The sequence below is a fragment of the Microcaecilia unicolor genome, chromosome 3 (genome assembly GCF_901765095.1).
Source record: "Microcaecilia unicolor chromosome 3, aMicUni1.1, whole genome shotgun sequence".
NCBI lineage: Eukaryota > Metazoa > Chordata > Amphibia > Gymnophiona > Siphonopidae > Microcaecilia > Microcaecilia unicolor.
This window is the reverse complement of record NC_044033.1, coordinates 181,046,924-181,073,098: the sequence shown is the minus strand read 5'-3', so window position 1 is coordinate 181,073,098 and position 26,175 is coordinate 181,046,924. Positions and strand designations below refer to the sequence as shown.

General features: G+C 43.7%; 2 protein-coding genes across 4 annotated transcripts in view; both read right to left on the bottom strand.

The window, feature by feature from the left end:
• Window positions 1-26,175, bottom strand: part of LOC115465869 (retinol dehydrogenase 16-like) — a 261,639-nt gene that overhangs the window by 63,164 nt on the left and 172,300 nt on the right. The window lies entirely within an intron of this gene.
• Window positions 3,714-26,175, bottom strand: part of LOC115465867 (retinol dehydrogenase 16-like) — a 66,880-nt gene continuing 44,418 nt past the window's right edge. Inside the window, exons 4-7 of one of the 3 annotated variants that reach the window (XM_030196668.1) lie at window positions 18,245-18,503; window positions 4,341-4,504; window positions 3,872-4,108; window positions 3,714-3,831 (exon numbers count right to left, since the gene is read on the bottom strand). In XM_030196668.1, coding sequence (XP_030052528.1) covers window positions 3,918-4,108; window positions 4,341-4,504; window positions 18,245-18,503 — 614 coding nt within the window. In that variant the 3' untranslated portion in view covers window positions 3,714-3,831; window positions 3,872-3,917. Of the gene's footprint in view, window positions 4,109-4,340; window positions 4,505-18,244; window positions 18,504-26,175 lie in introns of all 3 variants that reach the window. The other 2 variants (XM_030196667.1, XM_030196669.1) reach the window with 2 other exon arrangements.

Genomic DNA, 26,175 nt, shown 5'->3' with positions numbered 1-26,175 from the left:
CTCACATACACACTTGCACACACTCTCATTCTCACACACACACTCTCTCACAAACACACTCACACCCAGACTCACTCTCTCTCTCACACACACACTCACACTTTCACTCTGTCTCTCACACAGTCACTCTCACATACACTCTCCCAAACATACACACTCCGAGGAAAACCTTGCTAGCGCCCGTTTCATTTGTGTCAGAAACGGGCCTTTTTTACTAGTCTTACAGAAATGATTTATAATGAAAAAAAATCACGTTATTGTTTTTCTCCTATACTAGTATATTTTCAATGATGTCTGTTTATATGCGCCATGGCTGATATAAGGGGTGTGGCTAATGTGGGTGTGGACGAGGGGGAGGGAGACAGGGGAGAGGGAGGGGGACGGGGAGAGGGAGGGGGGATGAAGGGGAGGGGGAATGCACCACCTGTAAAAAAAAAAATGTCAGCACCCCCAATCATTTTGAAAAGTTGGCTCCTATGATCACACATGTAGCACTGTGAACAAAAGACTAGATAACCCTATCTTGTTGCTAGACTGCCATCTGTATCTTAGCACTAGCTGTTGAGGACCAGGGTGTTAGCTCTAGGCACTAATTTTATATTACATTTTCCTTGTGTTTATGTTATCATCGATGAAAGCAATTATTTCAATTTTTTGATCCCAAGCAGTTGATTGAATTTTTGGAAGCAGGAAAGTAAAAGAGAAAATTTAGTTAATCCTGTAGACAATGCTGTGTAGATTAGCTGCATTCTCTGTGTCCCATGAACATGCTTATTGTAAAAATGTTTAAATCTGTTTATTAAATTTTACAAACTAAGAACAATAGCATATAATAAACAAGACAGAACCACAAATCAAAAGCATGATAAGAACCAGCGAAACACAGAGTGGAGGGCTTTGAAGAACTCCTATGAACCGAAACTCCAATGTACCCACCCACCCAACCCTCTTCCCCTCCCCCTCCCCCTGAAAAAAAGTGAACTTAATAACATACCAGACTCAAAAACTAACAATGGATTACAAGGTGTTTGAAGAGTCCCATATTGACAGAAATTGCTTCTTCCATTTAACCAATAGTTCCACCTTTTATTTCTCTATTAGCATAATATGACGTAACATTTATTTATTTAGATTTTGCTCACACCTTTTTCAGTAGTAGCTCAAGGTGAGATACATTCAGGTACACTGCATGTTTCTCTGTCCCAGGAGGGCTCACAATCTAAGTTTGTACCTGAGGCAATGGAGGGCTAAGCGACTTGCCCAAGATTACAAGGAGCAGCAGTGGGATTTGAACTGGCCACCTCTGGATTACAAGACCAGTGCTCTAACCACTAGGCCACTCCTCAGCATGCTTGAATGTCTCTAGGTTCTTTAAATAGTAATGCAGCCACTCTATAAACTGGTACCTTGGGGTATGTGCAACTTCCACATGTCAAAGGCACCATTAACTGACAGACACTATTCTACATGTTAATGCCTAAGTGCCACAGTGCCTAGCTGCAAGGGAGGCATACACATGGGCGGAGCAAGGGTCCCCCAGGATACGATGAATTACGCATATCACTTGGTAAAATTACACCAGCCAATGACACAGTGTAAGAGGGCACACCTAAACGTGGGCATGCCAATGCCCACATTATGCTAGTATTCCATAACAGAATCTTGGCAGCACGATGCTATTATAGAATGAATGCTATGGGATGGATTCTAAATATGGCGCCTAAAAAATCCAAACAGGAAAACATTTTTGCCTAAGAGCAGGGGCGTACCCAGACTTCGGCGGGAGGGGGGTCCAGAGCACAAGGTGAGGGGGCACATTTTAGGCCTCCCCCCAGTGGCGCCGACCTCCCCCCCGCCACCACCACCACCTTTGACCCCCTCCAGCGCCAACCCTTTCGACCCCCTCTTCCTGCCGCCCCCAACTCTTCCCCTCTGCCGGGTACCTTTGCTGGCGGGGATCCCCAACCCCCAGGAACCAAAGTCCTCTTCTCCGGCACGGCCACGTTGCTGATCTGCAAGGGCAGGCTTCTGTTTCTGTGAGTCTGATGTCCTGCACGTTGTAGCATGGCCACGTTGCTGATCTGCAAGGGCAGGCTTCCGTTTCTGTGAGTCTGACGTATGTGCAGGACGTCAGACTCACAGAAACGGAAACCTGCCCTTGCAGATCAGCAACGCGGCCACGCCAAAGAGGACTTTGGCTGGAGGGGGCTAGGGGCCCCCGCCAGCAAAGGTACCTGACAGCGGCGGGGGAGGGTTGGCGGTGGGAGGGGGGTCAAAGGGGTTGGCGGCGGGGGGGCCATGGCCAAATCTACAGGGGCCCATGCCCCCGTGGCTCCACGTAGCTACGCCCCTACCTAAGAGAATTCTATAAGCAGCGCCTAGATTTTAGCTCGGTATACAGAATACGCTTAGTTGATATCCCAGCACCTAAAAATATGCAAGCCCATTTACACCAACGAAAACATGGCGTAACTCCTGGTGCACAGATTTAGGCGCAGAGGGCCATATTCTTTAATTACATGCGTAAATTTTGGATCTCCCATGTAACGACCATTTCCCTGCCCATAACCATGCCCATTTTTGTCTGCACGTATCAGAAGTTAGGCACAGTGCATTACAGAAACGCTTAGCAAGTTGTGCGCTTAAATTCAAATTATTGCCAATTAGTGCTTATTAAGTGCTATTAGCAACACTAATTAGCTTTTTAAGCCAATTAAATTATATGTGATGTTATAGAATCCACCTGGATTTCGGCGCAGATCTCTAGGTGCATTATAAAGAATCCGGGGGTATACGCAGCGCATTGGGACACCTAAATTGAGATGCCAATTTATAGAATTGCCCATATGTGACTTCTGTACAGTATTGTGATTAATTTGTAGAAAACTACTTATAGGGATACTTTTCTGCAAAAGGACTCATGGAATGTTAACCATCATTTTTATTGTAATCATTAAAAAAAAATATTCAGTTTCTCTTTGGATGAAAAATAACATGCGATCAATTCCGATGAATCATATAGCAAAAAGTTTTATTCACTCAATCAATTTCAATCAAAATTTAGAATCGACGCCCACCTCTAATAAAAAAAAAACAGTATCCTGCAGTTGGTCACGCCTGTACAGCTGTCAGCTGGGAGATGACATTTATATCCCACATTTTCCCACCTATTTGTAGGCTCAATGTGGCTTACATAGTGCCGGAGAGGCGTTACAGACTCCGGTGTAAACAAATACAAAGTGATGTTGTGGTAAGATAACGTTCATGTGGCACAGTCACACTAGGGAATCGTACAACGGAAGAGTTGTGTTATGTCCATTACATTCTTTAGTTTTGTTGTGTTGCAGAGATCAGGCATTTATGTTGGATTGGTAGGGTATGCCTTTTTAAACAGGTTAGTTTTTAGTGTTTTCCGGAAGTTTAGGTGGTCGTTCGTAGTTTTCAAGGCTTTCGGTAATGTGTTCCACAGTAGATAAATATTGTCACAATCAGCTAATCTTAACTAAACCATATAGAATGAAAACAGAGTGGGTGGGTCAAGTGCCATCATGTAGTTTTCTTTTAGATTTCAGAACACTAGACCAAGATTGTATCAGTTAAGATTTTGATAACTATCTTCACGTATAGGGAGGTTATTCATTGACAGTGTGTGTTATCTGCTGCAGGACCCGTTTTATGCAGTGCAAACTGTTAGAAAATGATCTCCCATAATATTCAATGGAATGAACAGTTTTATTGAATAAGGCACAATTAGTTTCCCTACAGTGATCAAAGTGACAAGGATAAACTCTTTTCTACTGACAATTAAACCCATTGATGTTTTATTTCAAGCAGGATCCTAGTTATCATGGCTCTAATAAACAAAACCAAACATCCTGTTTCAGAAGCATTTCTTCTAGGTTCACTCTGCTGGTTCTTTATGTCAAGGCCATCAGAAAGTCTACTAGGGCTGTTGGTAAGTAGGAGAGTGGAAGGTAGATGAGTTTAGCATCCCAGCCAGCAGAGTAACGCGTGTGGGGGTGCACTGCTGTCAGAGCATGCTCCATACAGTCTGTCACTAGAGAGAGTTTGGAATTGACCTTTTCCAGATTTCGTATCTTCATGACTGCTGTGAAAGAATGCAAAAGCAGAATAATGTCACCAGCTGCAAGCAAACTTTTTAATTGGAAAACAGCTTTGCATCCCTCCCCAAAGTCATGCAACCATAACTGGAAACTTTTTCCACTCCCTTTTGGCTTCACAACCCCAACAAATGACACTAAACCTATAACAGTTTCCCTCCCTAGATGTATTAGTATTCAACCTTTCCTTATCCTTTGAAAAGAAAGCAGAAAACTTACACTTGTCAAAGAAGTCCTGTTTGTAGGCTTCCTTGGTCTCTGCTGGCAAGCGGTTCCATATCTGCTCCAAATTCTTCCCAATGTACTTGGGGTCTGTGACGAAGGTTTTAAAAAACCCAGGCTCAATGATGCAGACCTTCACTCCAAAGGAACGCAGCTCACGTCTGCAATGCAAGAATTAGTTTCCTTTCTCCTTATAGTTTTAGGATTCAAATTATTCTATCATATCTCCATAGGTATAGTTTATTTGGGGGGGAGGGAAGGGGTACTAATACTAGGGTTACCATATGTCTAGTTTTACCCAGACATGTCCTCTTTTTGAGGACACTGCCAGGCATCCAGGTGGGTTCTGCCATCCTGTCCGTTTGTCTAGATTTGCAGACGAACGGGCAGGCGGGCTTCAGGGTGTCCTATCTTCCTTCCCTTCCTTTACCTTATTTAGTGCCCTGGTGGTCTAGTGGCCTCTTCGGGCCTGCCTGGTGTGGCTGCAGACCTGTCTTGCTTCCGGCGCTGCTTCAAAATAGCTGCTGAGAGTTCAAGCAGTGGCCTCATGAGACTCACGTCTGAAGTTTTGCAAGGTCACTGCTTGAGCTCTTGGCAGCCATTTTGAAGCAGCACCGGGAGCAAGACAGGTCTACTGCTGCACCGGACAGGAAAGAGAGGGCTCATTCCTGTTCTGAAGAGGCCACTAGACCACCAGGGCACTACAATAAGGTACAGGAGAGGAGGGGAGGGACAGTGAATGGAGTCATGTGGGTGGAGGATGGAAAATTGTGGAGTGAATAAGGAGAGGGAATCTGGTTTTCTTTGGGGGGGGGGGGTCAAAGTGTGAGGGAGCAAAGCGTATGTCCTCTTTTTTTCTTAGGATAAATATGGTAACCCTAATACTGAACTGGTTTCTTCTCCCCCCACTACCAATATGACTTCCTTACTCTTTGCTTCCCCAAAGTAAGCAGGAAAATTACACTGATGCCTGTCCTTCCCCCTTTCTCAACATAGCTCCCTTTACTCATACAACTGCTGCTTTGAACCAAAAAAAGAGAAGACCATTTGAAAAGTGCTGACACTAGGGGAAAAATCACCTTGGGACAGTGGTGTGCTGGAGCCGGCTCGCAAGAGCCGGTTGTTAAATTTTTAAAGCTCTTGCGAGCCAGTTGTTCTGGCAGGCGAGCTGGCTCCTAGGGGCGGCACAACCCAGCGGTGAGGTAAGCATGGCAGGAGGGCACCACAAGCAATGCTTACCTCACCACCTGCTGCTCTGGGGGGTTTAAATCTTTGATTTACCTCCGTTGCAGCAGCCACAGTGAAAGCCCGTCTCTAGTCTTGCCTTCGTTCCCGTCAGTGTCCCGCCTTCTTCTGATGTCATTTCCTCTTTCCGCGAGGGCGGGACACTGACAGGAAATGAAGGGAAGGCTAGAGACGGGCTTTTACTGCGGCTGCTGCGACGGAGGTAAATCAAAGATGTAAACCCCCCAGGGTGGCAGGAGGAAAAAGAGGGATGTTGGGGAGAGAAGAGGGCGGGCAGGTGGACATGGGAGCGGGAGGGCAGGGGAGAGAATAGCATCGAAGCCATCGATAGATATGGATGGGAAGGAAGGGCCCAGGGAAAGAGGAGAAATTGCTGGACATGGAGGGGAGGGCAGGGGAGAAAGGAGAGTTGCTAGATATGGATGTAGGGGGGCAGGGGAGAGAGGAGAATTGCTGGATAGATGGATGGAGGGCAGGGAAGAGGACAGTTGCTGGATATGGGTGGATGGAGGGGAGGGCAGGGGGGAGAGGAGATTTGCTGGACATGGGTGGATAGAGGGGAGGGCTGGGGAGAGAGGAGGGTTGCTGGACATGGGTGGATGGATGGGAGGTCAGGGGAGAGAGGAGGGTTGCTGGAGAGTTGCTGGATATGGATGGATGGATGGAGGGGGGCAGGGGAGAGAGGAGAATTGCTGGATAGATGGATGGAGGGCAGGGAAGAGGACAGTTGCTGGACATGGGTGGATGGAGGGGAGGGCAGGGGGGAGAGGAGATTTGCTGGACATGGGTGGATAGAGGGGAGGGCAGGGGAGAGAGGAGGGTTGCTGGACATGGGTGGATGGATGGGAGGTCAGGGGAGAAAGGAGGGTTGCTGGACATGGATGGATGGAGGGGAAGGCAGGGGAGAGAGGAGAGTTTCAGGACATGGATGGAGGGGAGGGCAGGAGAAATTCTGGACATGAATGGAGGGGAGGGGAGGGAAGACAGGAAGGAGATGCACATAGATGGAGGGGAGGGAAGGGAGAGGAAGTAAGATGAACATGAATGGTTGGGAGAAAGGAGAAATGCTGGACATGGATGGAGGAGAGGGAAGGGAGAGAGAAGAAATGCTGGATATGGAGGGAAGAGAGAGGAAGGAGATGAGATGAGGGAAATCGAAGAAAGGGAAAAACTGCACATGGATGGAGAAAATAGGAAGAAGCTGGATCCACTGGACAGTCAAGTCTGCGGAGGACCAGAAATGAAGAAGGAGGAAAGAAAAGAAATAAATGGAAAGGAAGCCCTGGAAATGGAGTCAAGGGAACAGATAGAGAGCAGCAGAATCAGATACTGGGCCAGCATGATGAGAAAAACAAAGTCACCAGAAAACAAAGGTAGAAAAATTATTTTCATTTTAGTGTTTGGAATATGTCCACTTTGAGAATTTACATCTGCTATCATATTTTGCAGTGTATAGCAACGTGTTTCTTTCTGTTTTTCTTGTATTGTGCTGCATGCAGACTCTAACTTCTTAGGATTTCAGGTTAATTTTTGAAGAATTTGAGTAGGGGCTATCTCTGTTCTGCATGTATGACTGCAAGGACAAATCTGAATAGGGATCTGTTTGTTAGGTTCTGAGATTTTGATAACACATTGTTTTTCAGAGTTGGCAAGACTGTCTGTTCTCCTAATTCCTGGTGTGTATGCTAATTTGGTTTGTCTCATTTTGGGTATACTGCAGAGATTATTTTTTTTCCTGGTAAAGGGCTTCTAAAACAGACATCAAGTTATGAGAATCAGGTTCTCAGCATTAAAAGTTTATATTTATTTACTTATTTATGGCATTTTATCCCACATTAAACATGAATTAGATTGGAACCTGGGAGCATTTAATTTTTTTTTTCATGGAGAGAGTAATGCATTGCCGCCCCCCCCCCCCCCAGGCTCTCTCCCCGGCTATAGCCACCTCTGCAATTTGGTGTGGGGGGGGGGGGGGGGGACGGAGAGGTGGATTGGGGAGAGAGCCTGTTGTTAAACATTTACCAGCACACCACTGCCTTTGGCCCAATATTCAGCGCAAGTTAACTGGCTGCAAACTGGTAAATTCAGGTCTCAGCAGATAGCCAGTCATTTTCAGTGGCATTTAATCAGTTATTGCTGCTGAAAATGTCCAGTTAGTGCCAAAAATGAAGCTGGTGATGTTAGAAACATTCCAGGGGCATGACCAATTAAGTCCCAATATTTGGAACGTTATCGACCAGACCCATCTATGCCTGCTAAACCTTGGCCGGTTAAGTCTGAATATAGATTTAACTGGTCAAGCTGGCATTGCAAAACCCAGATATTCAATGCCGGTGGCTAGAAACAGGTCGGCACTGAATATCAGAGTTGAACACTGGCAACGGGCAGTCAAAGCACTACCCGCCACCAGCTGAATGTCGAGGGGCTTGTGTCTAGTAACACTCAGGGCTAGATGCATCAACCAAACGTTAAAAAATCTAAATCGTAAAAGTGCTTAACGAATTTGAAACAACGAAGAATGCACAAAAAAAAAAACAGCTCAGAAATGTTCGGTGCGGTATTGAAAAGTACAATGTATCAAGCGTTCGTTATCCCCGTCGGTAATTTGCTCCTTAAGCATGCGCAGAGCAGCCACAAACGTATTAAACCTACGTAGGTTGCTTACATCAGACTGGGGCGTGCGAGGGGGGGATCCCGACCTGCAAGCCTTTTAGCTGTCTGATCTAGCAGAAGAGTGCAGTTGAAGATAACTCTAAAAAGAACGACCCTCGTAAATCCCCTTTTGTAACAAAAGACCTCTTTGCAGTTTGTTTACAGTACTGGGAAAATTGGCTTTAGGGGATAGCAGAGAGTGTTAATTTTCAAAGCTGTTGGAGAAGGGGAGAGACAGGATTTTTAAGCTGCAGGGAGAAGCAGTATGTTTTGTTTTGTAATGATGCAGGGGAAAGCGGAGAGTCACGTGTTTGTGTTTGTATCTCACTTTTCTTTTTAAACATGCTGGCTTGGATTTTTATGGTGCAGGGGGCAGCGGGGAGATGATAGCTCAGGCCTTAACGATAGGTCTGAGCACACATAAAACTTCTGACGGTAAATGATTCGTTGCAATCATCCGTATGGTTAGTGCATTCCGAATTGTCCACATTTCAATGGTAGTTTCTCCTTTGCATTCCGTTTTCGTTAGCTGCTTGCTTCGTAGGAAAAAGGCCTTTAATGCATTCAACGGTTAGGAATTTCCTTCGTTAAAGGGTTGTTAGAGGGTCGTTAAGGTTTAGTGCATCTAGCCCTCAGTACTTAAAAAACAGGCTGAAACTTGTTTTAAAAATACATATGATTTTTTGTTTGATATTTGTTTGTTTTACTTGTATTATATTTTTATTTTATTTAGAAATGTGTATATGTCTATATCCAATTAATATACTTCATGTGCTTGTGACTCATATATGATTATGCTTGCATATGTTAATATGTTGATGCATTGATTGTTCCTGTACTAGTCAAGAGGCAGCAGATCGTTTAGTGGGGAGGGGGGGGGGGGGGGAGGAGGAATCTGCTGGACCATGCCTGTAGAAAACTGTAGCAATCTACTCTCAAAGTGTACTTACATAACAAAATTAGAGTAGCCATACTGGGTCAGACTGATGGTCCATCTAGCCCAGTGTCCTGTTTTCCAAATAGTGACCAAACCAGGTCACAAGTACCTGGAAAATACCCAATTAGCAGTAACATTCTATGCTACCAATCCCTGGACAAGCAGTTGCTTCCCCATCAGGCTCATTTTCAAAGCACTTAGCCTCCCAAAGTTCCATAGAAACCTATGGAACTTAGCCTCCCAAAGTGCTTTGAAAATATGCCTCTATGTCTCTCTCAATAGCAGACTATGGACTTTTCCTCCAGGAATCTGTCCAAACCTTTTAAAACCCAGATATGCTAATCGCTGTCACTACATCCTCTGGCAAAGTGTTCTAGAGCTTAACTATTCGTTGAGTGAAAAGTATTTCCTCCTATTTGTTTTAAAAGTATTTCCATCTAACTTCCTTGAGTGTCCCCTAGTCTTTTTTACTTTTGGAATGAGTAAAAAGATCGATTTACTTCTACTCATTCAACACCACTTAGGACTTTGTAGACCTCAATCATATTTCCCCTGATCCGTCTCTTTTCCAAGCTAAAAAGCCTTAACCTCTTTAGCCTTTCCTCATACGAGAGGAGTTCCATCCCCTTTACCACTTTGATCGCTCTTCTTTAAACCTTTTCTATTTCCGCTATATCTTTTTTGAGATACAGCAACCAGAACTGAATGCAATACTCAAGGTGCGGTCGCACCATTGAGCAATACAAAGGCATTATAGTATTTTTAGTATTATTTACCATCCCTTTCCTAATAATTCCTAGTATCCTGTTTGCTTTTTTTAGACGCCGACGCCGCACGCAGAAGATTTCAGCGTATTATCTACAATACCACCTAGACCTTTTTCTTGACCCCCCAAGGTGAATCCTAGCATCAGGTAACTATGATTCAGATTATTCTTTCCAATGTGCATCACCTTGCATTTGTCCAGATTAAATTTCATCTGCCATTTGGATGCCCAGTCTTCCAATTTCCTAAGGTTTTCCTGCAATATTTCACAGTCCGCTTGTGTTTTAACAACCTTGAATAGTTTTGTATCATCTGCAAATTTAATCACCTCACCCGTCGTTCCAATTTCCGTATCATTTATAAATACATTAAATAGCACTGGTCCCAATACAGATCCCCGTGTCACTCCACTGTTCACCCTCCTCCATTGAGCGAAATGACCATTTAACCCTATCCTCTGTTTTCTGTCCAATAACCAATTCCTAATCCACACCACAACCTTGCCTCCTATCCCGTGACTCTTTAATTTTCTCAGGACTCTCTCATGAGGAGTTTTATCAAAAGCTTTCTGAAAATCTAGATACACTACATCAACCGGCTCACCTTTAACCACATGCTTAAGAAATGAAGCAAATTGGTGAGGCAAGACTTCCCTCGGCTGAATCTATGCTAACTCATAAGTACATAAGTATTGCCATACTGGGACAGAACTAAGGTCCATGAAGCCCAGCATCCTGTTTCCAACAGTGGCCAATCCAGGTCACAAAAACCTGGCAAGACCCCAAAAAAGTACAAAACATTTTACTCTGCTTATCCCAGAAATAGTGGATTTTCCCAAGTCCAATTTAATAATGGTCTATGGACTTTTCCTTTAGGAAGCCGTCCAAACCTTTTTTAAACTCCGCTAAGCTAACCACCTTTACCACATTCTCTGGCAACGAATTCCAGTTACTCCCATCTCTAGGTCATTTATAATTATTTTAAAAAGCAGCGGTCCCAGCACAGACCCCTGGGGAACCCCACTAACTACCCTTCTCCATTGAGAATACTGACCATTTAACCAGTTTTTGTCTTATCCGCAAGGAAGGTGAGCCCTTAGGTCCCGTAAGGCCCCGAAGGACCTCAAAGGACAGCCGTGCAACCCCAAGTCTTTGTAGGAATATGTGAAAGACAAGTGCTGCATGCATTAACTGTCAACAATTCTATGAGCTATGATGTCATTGGATATAGTGTAATGTCTTGTGGGTGTGTCTGAGTCACTCTAGTTGCTCTGAGAGTGAGTCAGTCTGTGTCAGCATAAGATGGTGTTAGCAATCTCTCTTCAAGCTGTATGATAACCAACTGACAGAATTTTTGTATTCAGTAGTTTTACCATGTCTACTGCAAGTATGATGTAAATAGTTATCTGAAGAAACTGTAAGTAAACATCATTTTTGTTTGGAAGTTAAAGAAGAGAGAGTAATTGAATCTTTTATTCAAGAGTCTGTGTGAAAGAGAGAGAGAGAAAAAAAATGGGAGTTAACACTTCTAAAGCTCTGCTGCGTATGGGCTAAATCTGCTGAACTAAAAGTCTATTTTTTTTTTCATTTCTCCCCATCATATTGGGTTATGGGCCCAGACCACTAAAATAAAAATAAAAAAGAAAACATTAAGAAATTTTTTTTTATCTCTCCACACAAAAGACAAGATGGCAGCTGCACCATTACTATGTTCTCTCAAAGTGCCCCAACTGAATGAATATAACTATATTCAGTGGGAGATGAGATTTAAATGTATTATTGAAGCAAAGAAGCTAAATATATGTTTGGATCAAGTAAGAAATGCTGACAATTTTGAAGAATGGAATACTGCAGACTGTTATGTCAGAAGTATGCTATATGAAGCTCTGATAGAGAAACAGGCAATATTGATTGATGGAACAGACACCTCAAAAGAAATATTGCAAAAATTGAAAACCATGTATGGTACTTCATATACAAAACAACAGCCTATATGGTTATCAGAAATAATTCAATTGAAGTTGAATGACAAGAAAAAATGTAATGATCATATAACACATTTAATGTCATTATTTAAGAAGCTAGAATTATCGGGTATACCTTTTACATCTCTGTCTAAAAGTTTTGAAGTATTCAGGACAGTGAATGAAGCAATTGAAGGACAATCTTTTGAACAGGCTGTCTCTAAGCTTAGACAAGAATGTATTATAACAGAGGAGATCTGTTCACCAAGAGAAATTAACCAGAATGAAACATTTTTCTCAGCAATGCATAGTAGGAGGCGGAGCTATAATGAAAAAAAGCCTGCCCAGAAACAAGCTGATTTGCTATTCATGTGGTAAGGAGGGACATGTATCAAAATACTGTAACAAGAAAAACCACACCCCTTCTAGCTCATTTAAGCCAATGGAGAATAAGCATGGTCAAAGAAAAAATTATGACCATGACAACAGTAAGAATAAGAGCTGTATAATGACAGAAAAATCTTTTAATATAATGAAGAACACTTCAGATAAAAATAGTTGGATATTAGATTCTGCCAGCACAAAACATATAACCAATAATAAAGAATTTTTCACAGATATGAGACCAGAAGATGGTAGTCTTCACACAGCAAATGCTGGCTCAACAATGATCAAAGGAAAAGGAAATGGACATTTAAAATGCATAGTATCAGATGGAGTCAAAAAAACTCTTGTAAAAGATGTCTTATATGTTCCACGAGCAGTTTGTAATATGCTCAGTGTATCAGCATTAGACAAGAAAGGTTTTTCAATTCATTTTGAAAATAGTAAATGTACAATTTCTGATGGTAATGAAATTTATGCTGAAGGTTATATGAATAACAATGTCTATAAGTTAAACATTACAGGTGAATCATCACATCTTATAAAAACAAAGAAGAATACAGAATGTAATCTTGAGACCTGGCATCGTCGAATGGGACACAGAGATCCAAAGGTGATCTTGGAGCTGCAAAGTAAGCAACTTGCAACAGGCATAAAAATAAGTGCCAGTAATGGTAAGATGGAAAAATGCATAGATTGTATTACTCAAAAGGGGGTAAGACCCTCATTTCCATCATATAAAGGAAAAAGAAGTAGTAAAATACTGGACTTGATACATAGTGACTTATGTGGACCATTTAATATTCCATCACTAGGGAATATTATGTATTAATATTTGTGGATGATTTCTCTAGATACTGTATGGCCTATCTATTAAAAGAAAAGAATCAAGTTGCTGATGTTAAAGAAGTTTGTAGCCTTGGTAAGCAATAAATTTGATAAAAAACCAAAGATTCTACAGACTGACAACGGTGGTGAGTTTACTTCACAAACCATACAAACATTTCTAGAACAAGAAGGTATTCAGCACATAAAGACAGTTGCATATACACCAGAACAAAATTCTGTAGCTGAAAGAAAGTTCAGATCGCTTGTAGAAATGACAAGATGTATGCTATCTGATAGTAATCTTCCAAAGAGATTATGGGGAGAAGCAATTCTCACAGCAGTATACCTACAGAACAGACTACCTACAAAAGGGACTGATCGCACCCCACATGAAATGTGGCATAGTAAAAAGCCAAATCTGTCACATATAAGAATATTTGGAAGTACAGCATATGCTCATGTGCCGAAACAGAAGAGACATAAGCTGGATTCCACAACAGAAAAAGGAATTCTAGTGGGCTATGATTCAGGTCACAAAGGTTATAGAATTCTGAATCTAAACACTGGATTTGTTGGTGTAAAACACATCACATATTTTGATGAAAATAAAAAAATTGATAAAGACTGGAAAATTCCAAATGAACCTTATCATCCAGAATATGAAAAGAAACCAATAATCAATATCCTGGTGATTATAAACACTAACATACCAGAATTGTCTGATAATAATTTTTCTGATTCTAATGAGGAACAGGAAAATGAAATAGATACAGAAAGTGTTTATACTGAAGACAGTACCACTGATGAAGGGGAAATGATTGGAGATAGAATCTCGATCTCAGATGACACGGAGAGGTCAGACCAACAAAATGTCAGACGCTCATCCAGAGAAAATCGAGGTAATCCACCCCAAAGACTATCTTATTTAACAACTTCTGATGATGCACAAGAACCTTTAACTTGGGATGAAATTGATCAAATGTCTGAAAAAGAAGCAGAAAAATGGAAAAAAGCTGCACAAGATGAAATCGACGCGTTGCATAAAAACAAAACATGGAACTTAACTGAATTACCCCATGGCAAAAAGGCCATAGGATGCAAGTGGGTATTTAAGTTGAAAAGAAATGCACAAGGACAAGTAGAAAGATATAAAGCCAGACTGGTAGCAAAAGGTTATCTTCAAAAATATGGTGAAGATTATGATGAAGTATTTGCACCAGTAGTGAAACACACAACAATCAGAACTCTCCTAAGCATAGCTGCATCAAAGAAAATGCAAGTGAAACACATAGATGTTAAAACAGCATTTCTTCATGGAGATATATCTGAAGACTTGTATATGAAACAACCAGAAGGTTTCATAGATACAAATAACACTCATTTAGTGTGTAAACTGAACAAAGGTTTATATGGTTTAAAGCAAAGTGCAAAATGCTGGAATGAGAAAATGCATGAAATGTTAACTGATTTAGATTTTAAGCAAGGAGAAGCAGATAAATGCTTGTATACTAGACAAAAGGAAGGTCATTGTGTGTACATTTTAGCATTTGTAGATGATTTGCTTATAGCAAGTGAAAGTGAAAAAGAGTATAAAGACATTGTAAAGTGTTTAAATCAGAATGTTGAAATAACTGAACTTGGAAATGTGTCATACTATTTAGGTATGAATATTGAAAAACAGAAAGATGGTTCTTATTTAATAAATCAGAAACAAAAGATTAATGATCTTATTGAAAGTATGGGTATGCAGGAAGCACACTCAGTAGGTTCACCTATGACCACAGATTTTCAGAGGGATGAAACTGAAAGGGAACCATTACCAGATAACATTCTATACAGATCTGCAATAGGAAAACTTTTGTATCTAACTACCACTTACAGAGTTGATATAGCGAATGCTGTAGGAATTTTAAGTAGAAGAGTGAACAAGCCTACTAAGACTGACTGGACTGCTGTAAAAAGAGTGGTAAGATATTTGAAAGGTACAATTGACTGTAAATTGGTGATTCCGGTAAATAGTAATCAGAAATTGATTTGTTACTGTGATTCTGATTGGGCTGGAGATCATTCAGATTACAAATCCACAAGTGGGTATGTGTTTATGTATGGAAAAACATCTATTTCATGGGCAAGTCATAAACAAACCATTGTAAGTTTATCATCCACAGAAGCAGAATATGTTGCTGTGTCTGAAGCATGTCGTGAACTAATGTGGATAGAAAAACTGTGTACAGATTTTGGTATAGAACAGCAGAGACCGATACAGATTTTTGAAGACAATCAAAGCTGTATAAGGTTGTCAATAAATGACAGGGTACAGTCTAGAACAAAACATATTGCAACAAAATTCCATAATGTCAGAGAATTGTCAAGGCAAGGAGTAATAAGTTTGCAATATAAACAAACTGACCAAATGATTGCTGATATCTTGACGAAACCGCTAGCTGTAAGAAATTTTGAAAATCTACGAGAAAAGCTAGGACTGTATGTATATAAATAAATATATAAGAATTGAATTGTTGGACAATAATGCATGTGAAGGGGTATGTAGGAATATGTGAAAGACAAGTGCTGCATGCATTAACTGTCAACAATTCTATGAGCTATGATGTCATTGGATATAGTGTAATGTCTTGTGGGTGTGTCTCTCTAGTTGCTCTGAGAGTGAGTCAGTCTGTGTCAGCATAAGATGGTGTTAGCAATCTCTCTTCAAGCTGTATGATAACCAACTGACAGAATTTTTGTATTCAGTAGTTTTACCATGTCTACTGCAAGTATGATGTAAATAGTTATCTGAAGAAACTGTAAGTAAACATCATTTTTGTTTGGAAGTTAAAGAAGAGAGAGTAATTGAATCTTTTATTCAAGAGTCTGTGTGAAAGAGAGAGAGAGAGAACAAAAAAATGGGAGTTAACACTTCTAAAGTCTGCTGTGTATGGGCTAAATCTGCTGAAGTAAAAGTCTATTTTTCATTTCTCCCCATCAGGGACCAGGTCCTAAGAAAAGAAATGAAGGTGGCCGGACGAGATCTGGTTGCCCTTCTAGACAAGGGAAGTAACCAGTCTCTAGTCTCAGGACCCCTTGCCAGGAGGATAGGTTTTGGGGGAAAGGAAGGAACATTCACTGGCACAGTACAAGTTTGATGTGCCCATGGGGATATTAAACAAAAGCCTGCATATGAAGTAGGACTCCCCTGGGAGGGAAAAGCGTTTGCTTTGAGAGTAGCGGTGGTAAAATGATTACCATTCCCTTTGATATTGGGATGAGGCTGCAGGGGCATGCAGGAGGTGTTAGACCCCCAAAAAAGGTTGGGTATCCACCTGAACAAGAGATTTCTCTTGTGAGGGAGAAAATGCCTTCCAGATAGGGGAAATATTCCCGTTCACCGATCAAGAGGTGATAGGTGACCCGAGGAAAACCAGGAAGTCTAGAACCCAGAAGAGAAAGGAGAAGTAGAAGGGGTTGGTTCCCTCAGGGCAGGTAGATGTGCTAGGGGAGGAGGTGATGCAGAAGTTTCATCAGTTTCCCACGAAGCAGAAGGACTTCTCCCTACAACCTTATTGGGAAAAAGTGGAAGGCCTACAGACCAAAGAGAACATACCAAAAAGTTAACATCCTATACTGGGTACTGGAGGGTAGTACGGCTGAGGGGGAACGGTGAAAAAAAAAACTGTGGCAGAATTCAAAAAGGCATGGGATGAATACAGAGGAGCTCTAATTAGAAAATGAACGGTATAAAAAACAAAACTTAAAAGGTTGCATATGTGTTTGCATGTCAAGTGGCGCTTAGATGGCAACTCTGGCTGTATCAGCTAAGGCTGCACTGGGCTGGCTTGGCTTGTACGGTCTGAGTCCCGCATATAAACAATCAGGTTTAAGAAGGGCTATATAGAGAGTTTCAACAGAAACTCCAGTGATTTGGAACGTGAAGACAGGGCCGGGCAGACTTTTACAGTCTGTGTCCCGCAAATGACAAAGCGGATTCAGATAGGCTGGAGTGGGCTTTGACAGCAACTCCAGTAGTTGGAACATAAGGACAGAGCCGGTCAGAGTCTGCTAAAGTTTTGCTGTATGTAAGCACACAATTGGCTTTTCAATTTGATCTTATTCGTATAGTAAAGTAAAAAAAGATATTTTTCTTTTTGCTCTCTTCACATATTGTGCACATCTTTTCTACTTTTGACAATAATAGTGCAATGATGATATTAAGTTGCATACATTTATCTATTTATTAAGTAGATTTTGAATGTTGATAAAAGAATGACTTTTTGTGGCACGGGTCTCTATGTTTGTTTTGATGTAATGTCTTAACTGTTGAAAGTGTTGCTTGTTAAGTGGTAATGAAGTTTATTCTTTAGTCTTTTTTTTTTTTTTTTTATACTGAATTGGCTTACGTAGTTTATGTTTTTTAGGTAAGTAATGCAGTGCTAGAATTAAGCCATTCCATATTCAATTGGGCCTTGCAATTAAGTACATTAAAGAACCTTTTACTTTATGGCACATAAAAACTGTTTTACACTTATGTCATCTGTACAGTATATGTAATGGCTCTACTTTGTGTATTTGGCTGATTTAGGGCTAGAGTTACTAAGAAGTAGGGCTTCTTTTGAGGGGGTACTTGGGGGAACTGAGTACCGGCACCTTTTCTATTGTCTGCTAAAATTGACCCATGGAACCCAAGTTTTAATGAAAGAGCTCAGGCTCTATACATCAATTCTGCCTTGTCATAGATTCTGTGACTGGTTGCAGTGGGCCTCACTATTGTGAGGTGGGTCCTTCAGTGATCACCCCATCCCTGAAGGGTGGCCTGGCATTTGAGTACCAGCATTTCTTTTGCTAGAAAAAAAACGCACTGCTAAGAAGTAACACCATTAATGTGTGTTATTAGTAGTTAATAGATCCCAAGGCATAAAATGGAACTTCTGGGTAAATAACGCACCTTAATATGTGTTATGTACTAATGTGGCAGCGCCTTTTAGTAAATCTAGTCCTTAGGGCAGTTTCCTTCTCTAACTTCTCTTGATTCACATTTGTTGAATAGAACCACTAGTAGCACTCGGGAACAATAAATCGCCTCAAAATTCAATCTACTCTTCCAAATATCCATGAAATATCCATTCTGTTCACCTGAGACTGTCTGAGAAAGCTTCCACTCCATATTTAGAAATGCAGTATCCACCTCCAATAAAACTTATCCTCCCAAACACACTGGAAACATTGACAATCCTGCCCTTGGCTTTTCTGATCAGGGGGATAAGACCAAGGGTCACATCAATCAGCCCCACCAGGTTCACGTTCAATATTTTCATGAAGTCATCTTTCGTCAGCCATTCATTGGGGGCCGAAGGAACAGAGATCCCAGCATTGTTCACTAGACCCCACAGACCTGAAAAACAGAAAGCAGTGCATAAAAAACAACTAGGGAACACAATATCTGTTATATGTATGTGCACATACCTTAAAAATCACTCACACCTTCATTGACACCAAGCCTCATGAACAAAGAATTAGGGTGCTAGGGGTTTCATGACAGACCTTTTTGTGGCAGCGATGGGATTGTCAGGCTCAGTGTGTGGAATGAGGGTCACCATCCACTGAGTGGTTCAGACTTCTTTTAAATCTATAACCTCCTGACACAGAGCACAGTGAACTAGTGCAGCAATAACAGGGTCCCTTCCTCATTCAGTTTTTTTTTCGGTAGTGTTAGGAGATTAGCAGATCTCACATGAAAAAATGTGAGTTCTCTAATCTTCCACTCTATCTTAAAACAGAGCTAGTGCAATCCAATCTATGATTATTTCACAAACATTACATAACAGAAATAGGGGATTGCCTGGTCAGCATGATTTAACTGGACAGGAGCCTCTGCCCAGTTAAATCAGTTTCAATATCAGGCTCAAAATTTCTCATCCACAAATACAGTGAAATTACTTACTTATAATGAGCATTTTCCTTGGACAGCAGGGTGAGTCAGCCACAGATAGGTGATGTCATCTGACAGCTCCCATTGGACAGAAATGCTCTCCAATATCTCAGAGAGATCAGTGCCTAGCCATGGATGATTCATCCACCCAGGGAAGGAGGGCGGATTGTGTAGCTGACTTATCCTGCGGTCCATGGAGAACATCCGTTACAGGTAAGTAACTCTGCTTTCTCCCAAGACAAGCAGGATGAGTCTGTCACAGATAGGCAACTCCTTAGCCAGGGGAAGAAAGAGGGTCAGCTGGGGCTATGACTATGTTTCCTTTCTGGCACTTGCAGTGCTGCGGTAGCATGAGCCAGCCCACTTAAGAGAATGCATAGGCTAAGCAAAGACTGCACGGAACAATACCTGGTTTTACTGGCAGACATAATAAATTGGAAAAGAACAAAACTTCACTGACAAGGATGTCAGTTTGAAATAACCCAAACTGGACATTTTAAGTGAATACACATTGACCGAATACTCATCAAAATGGAGACTTTAACTGCTTACAACAAGGTGTAAGTAAATCACAAGAATTTAAGGCCTAGCATTTGAAACTTTAACTGCTTACAACAGAGTGTAAGTAACAACACTTTTAAGATGTAGCACATGAGTAAGTATGGGCAGGACTACCAAGTGGACAAGTTTGGAAGCAGTGAGATTGCTGGACCAAGACCCCAAGTAGCTAGGAGTTTGGTAGGAACTGTCTACAAGGTTCTACTGACCTGTTGCATCCATTGCAACGAACTTGCAAGCAGGGTGAGGGCCGCTCTGGTGAGAGGGCAGCCTGGAGGACTGTACACCTGAAGGAGCTGGCTGCCTGGGACCCCCAGTAAGGCAGTGGTATTTGGCAAATGTGGGTGGATGACCAGATAGTGGCATTGCAAATTACCTCCAAGGGTGTGGAGTGGAGATGGGCCTAGGTGGTAGCAATGGCCCAGATCTGGTGAGTGTCTAATCTGTCCAGTGGCTCCAATCCTGCCCTTTGGTAATCAAAGATGATGCACCGTGCTATCCACAATGAAAAGGTGCATTTAAAAATGGGTGGCCACGTCTATTTGGGTCATAAGAGACAAAGAACTGAGAGGCTGTCCTGGTATGCCTAGATTTTAAGGTAGGTATGGAGTGCCCAGATGCAGTCCAAGGAGTGTAACTGTCTTTGCTCCAAGGCTGCATGTGATTCCAGGTAGAGTGTGGGTACAGTGGGTAGAATGATGGTTGTTTAATGTGGAAGGCAGATGCCACTTTTGATAAGCCACACTGAGCCTGCAAAAAGGTGGGAAAATGTAGGATACAAATGTAACAAATAAAATAAAAAATAAAATAAATAAAGATAACCCTGAGCATGGTACAGTCATGTAGGATTATCATGGCCCAGTACTTGGAATTTGTTAATGCACCAGGCTGATGTGATAGCAGTAAGGAATAGTGCTTTCCAAGTGAAGAACTTGAGGGTAGTGACTGCCAAGGAGTCAAAGGGTACCAAGGTGAGCTGCTGCAGCACAGTGTTGAGGTCCCAAGATGGAGATAGCAATCTGACTGAAGGGTAAAGGTTTGCGAGGCCCTTCATGAACTTGGTCACCACAGGGTGGACAGGGATCAGTTTGTTGTCCAGGTGGTTGTGATAGGCAGTGATAATGCTGAGGTGGACTTTTATGGAGAATGTCCTTAGGCCCATCTCTGAGAGGGTGAGCAGGTGCGAAAGGATAGTACATCCCCTGGTGGGCAGGTCTTGGCTACAGGAGTACTTCCTCCTTCACCAGGGTGATGCTTTCCTTCTAGGAGACCTCCCTCCTCCAAGGTAGCACAGGGGCTACCAGACTGGAGGTGGGACTTCTCTACAACATCCTACCCTATCCTCTCACATCTCCACTCTCTTCCCTTCCATCTCGTCTTCTGAATCTGTCGACACGGCTGTCTCTACCTACAATGAAATTCTCTCCACTGCTCTGGATACCCTAGCACCATCTGTCTCTCGCCCCACTAAGCACATTAATCCTCAGCCCTGGTTAACCCCTTGCATCCGTTACCTTCGCTCCTGCACCCGCTCTGCTGAATGACTCTGGAGGAAATCTCGCACCCTGTCAGACTTCACCCATTTCAAATTCATGCTATCCTCCTTCCAGTCCTCCCTATCCTTGCCAAACAGGAATATTATTCTCAATTAACCAATTCTCTTGGCTCCAACTCTCGTCGCCACCCTCAACTCCCTACTTAAAGTACCCTCCGCTCCCCCCCCCCTCTCTCTCCTCAAACACTAGCTGACTACTTCCGCGATAAAGTGCAGAAGATAAACCTTGAATTCACTTCCAAGCCTTCTCCTCCCTGTGACTTCTTAACCCACTCCCTCAACCAACCTAACCTGGCCTCCTTCTCCTCCTTCCCTGAGATCGCCGAAGAGGAAACTGCTCGCCTTCTTTCTTCCTCTAAGTGCACCACCTGTTCCTCTGATCCCATTCCCACCAATCTGCTTACCAACATCTCTCCTACAGTTAACCCCTCAATCTGTCACATCCTCAACCTTTCTCTCTCCACTGCCACTGTCCCTGACACCTTCAAGCACGCTGTAGTCACACCACTTCTCAAAAAACCATTACTTGACCCCACCTGTCCCTCCAACTACCGCCCCATCTCTCTTCTACCCTTCCTCTCCAAATTACTTGAACGTGCTGTCCACAGCCGCTGCCTTGACTTCCTCTCCTCTCAGGCCGTCCTCGACCCGCTTCAATCCGGCTTTCGCCCACTACACTCAACAGAAACAGCACTCTCTAAAGTCTGCAATGACCTGTTCCTTGCCAAATCCAAAGGTCACTATTCCATCCTCATCCTCCTCGACCTATCTGCCGCCTTTGACACCGTCAATCATAATTTACTTCTTGACACACTGTCCTCATTTGGGTTCCAGGGCTCCGTCCTCTCCTGGTTCTCCTCTTATCTTTCCCAACGCACCTTCAGAGTATTTTCTAATGGCTCTTCTTCCACCCCCGTCCCGCTCTCTGTTGGGGTCCCTCAAGGATCTGTCCTTGGACCGCTTCTTTTCTCGATATACACCTCTTCCCTGGGCTCGTTGATCTCATCACATGCTTTCCAGTACCATCTCTATGCTGATGATACCCAGCTTTACCTCTCCACTCCCGACATCACAGTTGAAACCCAGGTCAAAGTTTCGGCCTGCCTTTCAGACATCGCTGCCTGGATGTCCAACCGGCATCTGAAACTGAACATGGCAAAGATTGAGCTCCTTGTCTTTCCACCCAAACCCTCTTCTCCTCTTCCCCCACTTTCTGTCTCTGTTGACAACGCCCTCATCCTCCCCGTCTCTTCAGCCCGCAATCTCGGAGTCATTTTTGACTCCTCCCTCTCCTTCTCTGCCCATATCCAGCATATCAGCCCCTATCGGACCGACCGTTCACTTGTCTATTAGATTGTAAGCTCTTTGAGCAGGGACTGTCTCTCTTTGTTAAATTGTACAGCGCTGTGTAACCCTAGTAGCGCTCTAGAAATGTTAAGTAGTAGTAGTAGTAGTAGACAGCTAAGACCTGTTGTTTCTTTCTCTATAATATTAGCAAAATTCGCCCATTCCTCTCTGAACAGACCACCCGAACCCTCGTCCACTCGCTCGTTACCTCTCATCTTGACTATTGCAACCTTCTCCTCGCTGGCCTCCCGCTTAGCCACCTATCCCCCCTTCAATCTGTCCAAAATTCCGCCGCACGTCTTATCTACCGCGTGAACCAATACTCTCATATCACCCCTCTCCTCAAGTCGCTTCACTGGCTCCTGATCCGCTACCGTATACAGTTCAAGCTTCTCCTATTGACCTTCAAGTGCACTCAATCTGCAGCCCCCCTTTACCTCTCTACCCTCCTCTCTCCGTATGTTCCCACCCGTAACCTCCGCTCTCAGGACAAATCACTCCTTTCTGTACCCTTCTCCACCACCGCTAACTCCAGACTCCGCCCCTTCTGCCTCGCATCACCTTATGCCTGGAACAAACTTCCTGAGCCCATACGCCATGCGCCCTCCCTGCCCATTTTCAAGTCCTTACTCAAGGCCCATCTCTTCTCCCTTGCTTTTGGTGCCTAACCACCTTCCCATTCCTGATACCTGCACTGACTACATAGTTTTTACCTTTAGATTGTAAGCTCTCTTGAGCAGGGACTGTCCTTCCCCATGTTTAAACTTGTACAGCGCTGCGTAACCCTGGCAGCGCTATAGAAATGCTAAGTAGTAGTAGTAACATCCCTGTAGGTCTCCTCTATGTACCTCTCTGTCTCCCTCAGCTCCACCAAGTCTGCTACTCTAGCCTCAAAAGAACGGACACAGGGTCTGTGGTGTGAGCTGGAATAAGTTTTGTGGGCGTGGCTACCTTGATGCCTTTTCAAAGATGAGCTCCACTTCAGTCCAACTGAAACAAGACTCTGCAGTGTGGTACAGTTGTCCTTGATGGTGTCAACGGTCTCCTTGAATATCTCTGAAAAGGTCTTCCCCCAAGCAGTGGCGTAGGAAGGGGGGGGCGGTCCGCCCCGGGTGCACGCCACTGGGGGGGTGTCCGCTCCGTTGGTTCCTTGCTCCCTTGCAGAGAGAGCAAGGAACCAACGGAGCCGACGCAGCTCCCAGCGACGTGGACTTGGGGGCGGATCGGCCCTCCCGCCCGCCTCTCGCTTTTAAATCAATTAAAAATGCGCTTCGGGGGGGGGGGGGGGGTGCGCAGCGGCGACCCACCCCGGGTGTCAGCCGCCCTCGCTACGGCACTGCCCCCAAGCATGGTTTACTCACTAAAGAGGTCTTCCTGAATTGCTCAGGTGTGGAGCCAGGCCAGGTGGTATACTACAATTGAGACACCAGAGGTGTGGGCAGAGGTTTTGAAGGAATCGAGGGCAAACTTGAATAGGTGCTTTCTGCATTTCACTAGGACATGAATGCGGGGGGAATAGGCAGTCCTGAGAGGCCTTGGTGAAGAAGGAGAGGCTGCTCTTGATTTTATTTTGAATCTTTTCATGATAGATCATCACATGAAATTGGTGGACAGTGATATGGAAGTAGCCCTGGAAGATCTGTTTCACCAACATGTCCAGAGTTTTTGGCTCCTTGCCAGGAGAAGCATTAGAGTTAAGGCAGGAGCTCTTATGTCTGTTCAGGGGAGAGTCCACCATGATGGATTGGTGCAGTAGTTGAGTCTTGTTAAACCCAAAGCCCATATGGACCTGATTTTTTACCCAAGGCCCATATGGACCTGATATTTTACCTCAGCCTTTTTGATCCTGGCAATCGGGAGAACAGAGTGAGCCATATCTTGTCTTTGTAGTCCAGGAGGGCTTTATGCATTGGGATGGCAATAAAGAGCTTAGGAGTATAGAGGCATTGGGGTTTTGCTTGTCTAGTTGGGTGCATTGCTGGTGGAAAGGTTAAGGGGGAGGCAATCTTCTGGAAGAATTTTAAGGTAGGCATGATTCTCTGGTGGAGTGGGGATGGGGTTGGTGGGTGCTGCTGGGTTGTACCTTCTGCAGTGGTGGAAGAGTTGTTCATTGGAGAAGTAGTCAAGAGCTCAGAGCTGCATGTGTTTAGGAGGTTAGAGTCCAAGCCAAGAGAGTTATCTTCTGGTTGAGGAGGCATGCTAGTGGGTGCCTCTTTACATGTGCTCCATGCCAGAGAATGTGGTAAAAGCAGTTAGCTTAGCAGGGTTTTAAAAAGATTGGGATAATTTCCTTAAAGAAAAGTCCATAAGCCATTATTAAGATGGACTTGGGAAAATCCACTGTTTATTTCTAGGATAAGTAGCATAAAATCAGTTTTACTCTTTGGGATCTTACCAGGTACTTGTGACCTGGGTTGGCCACTGTTGGAAACAGGATACTGGGCTTGATGGACCTTTGTCAATATGGCAATACTTATTGTTCTGCCCCCATAGTCATGGAGGCAGGTTGTTTATTTTTTTATCTATAATAAAAAGCACCTCCAACGTTCTGAAGCTGACTCCGTGGCTTCACTGAAGTGAAGGGTTCATAAGGTTCGTCAGTCTGTCACCATCTCTCTCGGCCCCTCTCTCGCATCAAAACGTGATGACGTCATGGGCGGCGGACCTATCTCAGAGGTGCGAGGGCGGGGCCGAGAGAGATGGTGACAGACTGACTAACCTTATGAACCCTTCACTTCAGTGAAGCCACGGAGTCAGCTTCACAACGTTGCAGGTGCGTTTTATTACACTACACAGCTCCCTAATTTTGCTGTTAAACATCGCAGGGAGGCTGGGGGGGGGGGGGGGGGGGAAGGGGGGGCAATGACCCTGGAACTGGGAGGGAGGAAGAAGGGGGGCAACGACCCTGGAACTGGGAGGGAGAGAGGGGGGGCAATGACCCTGGAACTTGGAGGGGGGGCAGGCGGACCCAGGAACTGGGAGGGAGGGAGGGGGATGACCCTGAAACTGGGAGGGAGGGGGAGAGGGCCAACCCTGCAACTGGGAGGGAGGGGCCACCCTGGAACTGGGAGGGAGGGGGGCCCCTGGCACACACTCTCATTTTCACACACACACTCTCACACCCAGTCTCACTCTCTGTCACACACACTCACACATTCACTCTCTATCACACACTCACTCTCACACACACTCTGTAAAACACACACACTCCGAGGAAAACCTTGCTAGCACTCGTTTCATTTGTGTCAGAAACGGGCCTTTTTTCCTAGTATGTATATATTGGACATTGTTATTTCAAATCACATTGCCTGTGACAGGTTACATTTGTGCCTTTGGACTACAAATGTTGGTCTTCCTGCAGTGCTCTGTAATGGGCTTTTCCTAAACACATATCCCAGTTCTCTGTGCCTTGTGGGACTTTTCTAATTGGCTTCCCTTGCCCTGCGTTCGTGGGCTGGAGCCCGCCCTTCTTCTCTCCTTTTGGGGTTTGAGAGTGTGGCTACAGCATGGTTTTCTAAGGACCGTAAGCTGATTTTGCTGTCCCTGTTGCATACTCCCCCTCTTTCAAGCTACTGTAAATGACCCGGTTTTTACCATTTAAAAGTATTGACATCTACTCATCAGCCAGTGCTGAGATTTCCAGGCTTCCTTGGTTACAGGGTGAGCAGGAAGAGG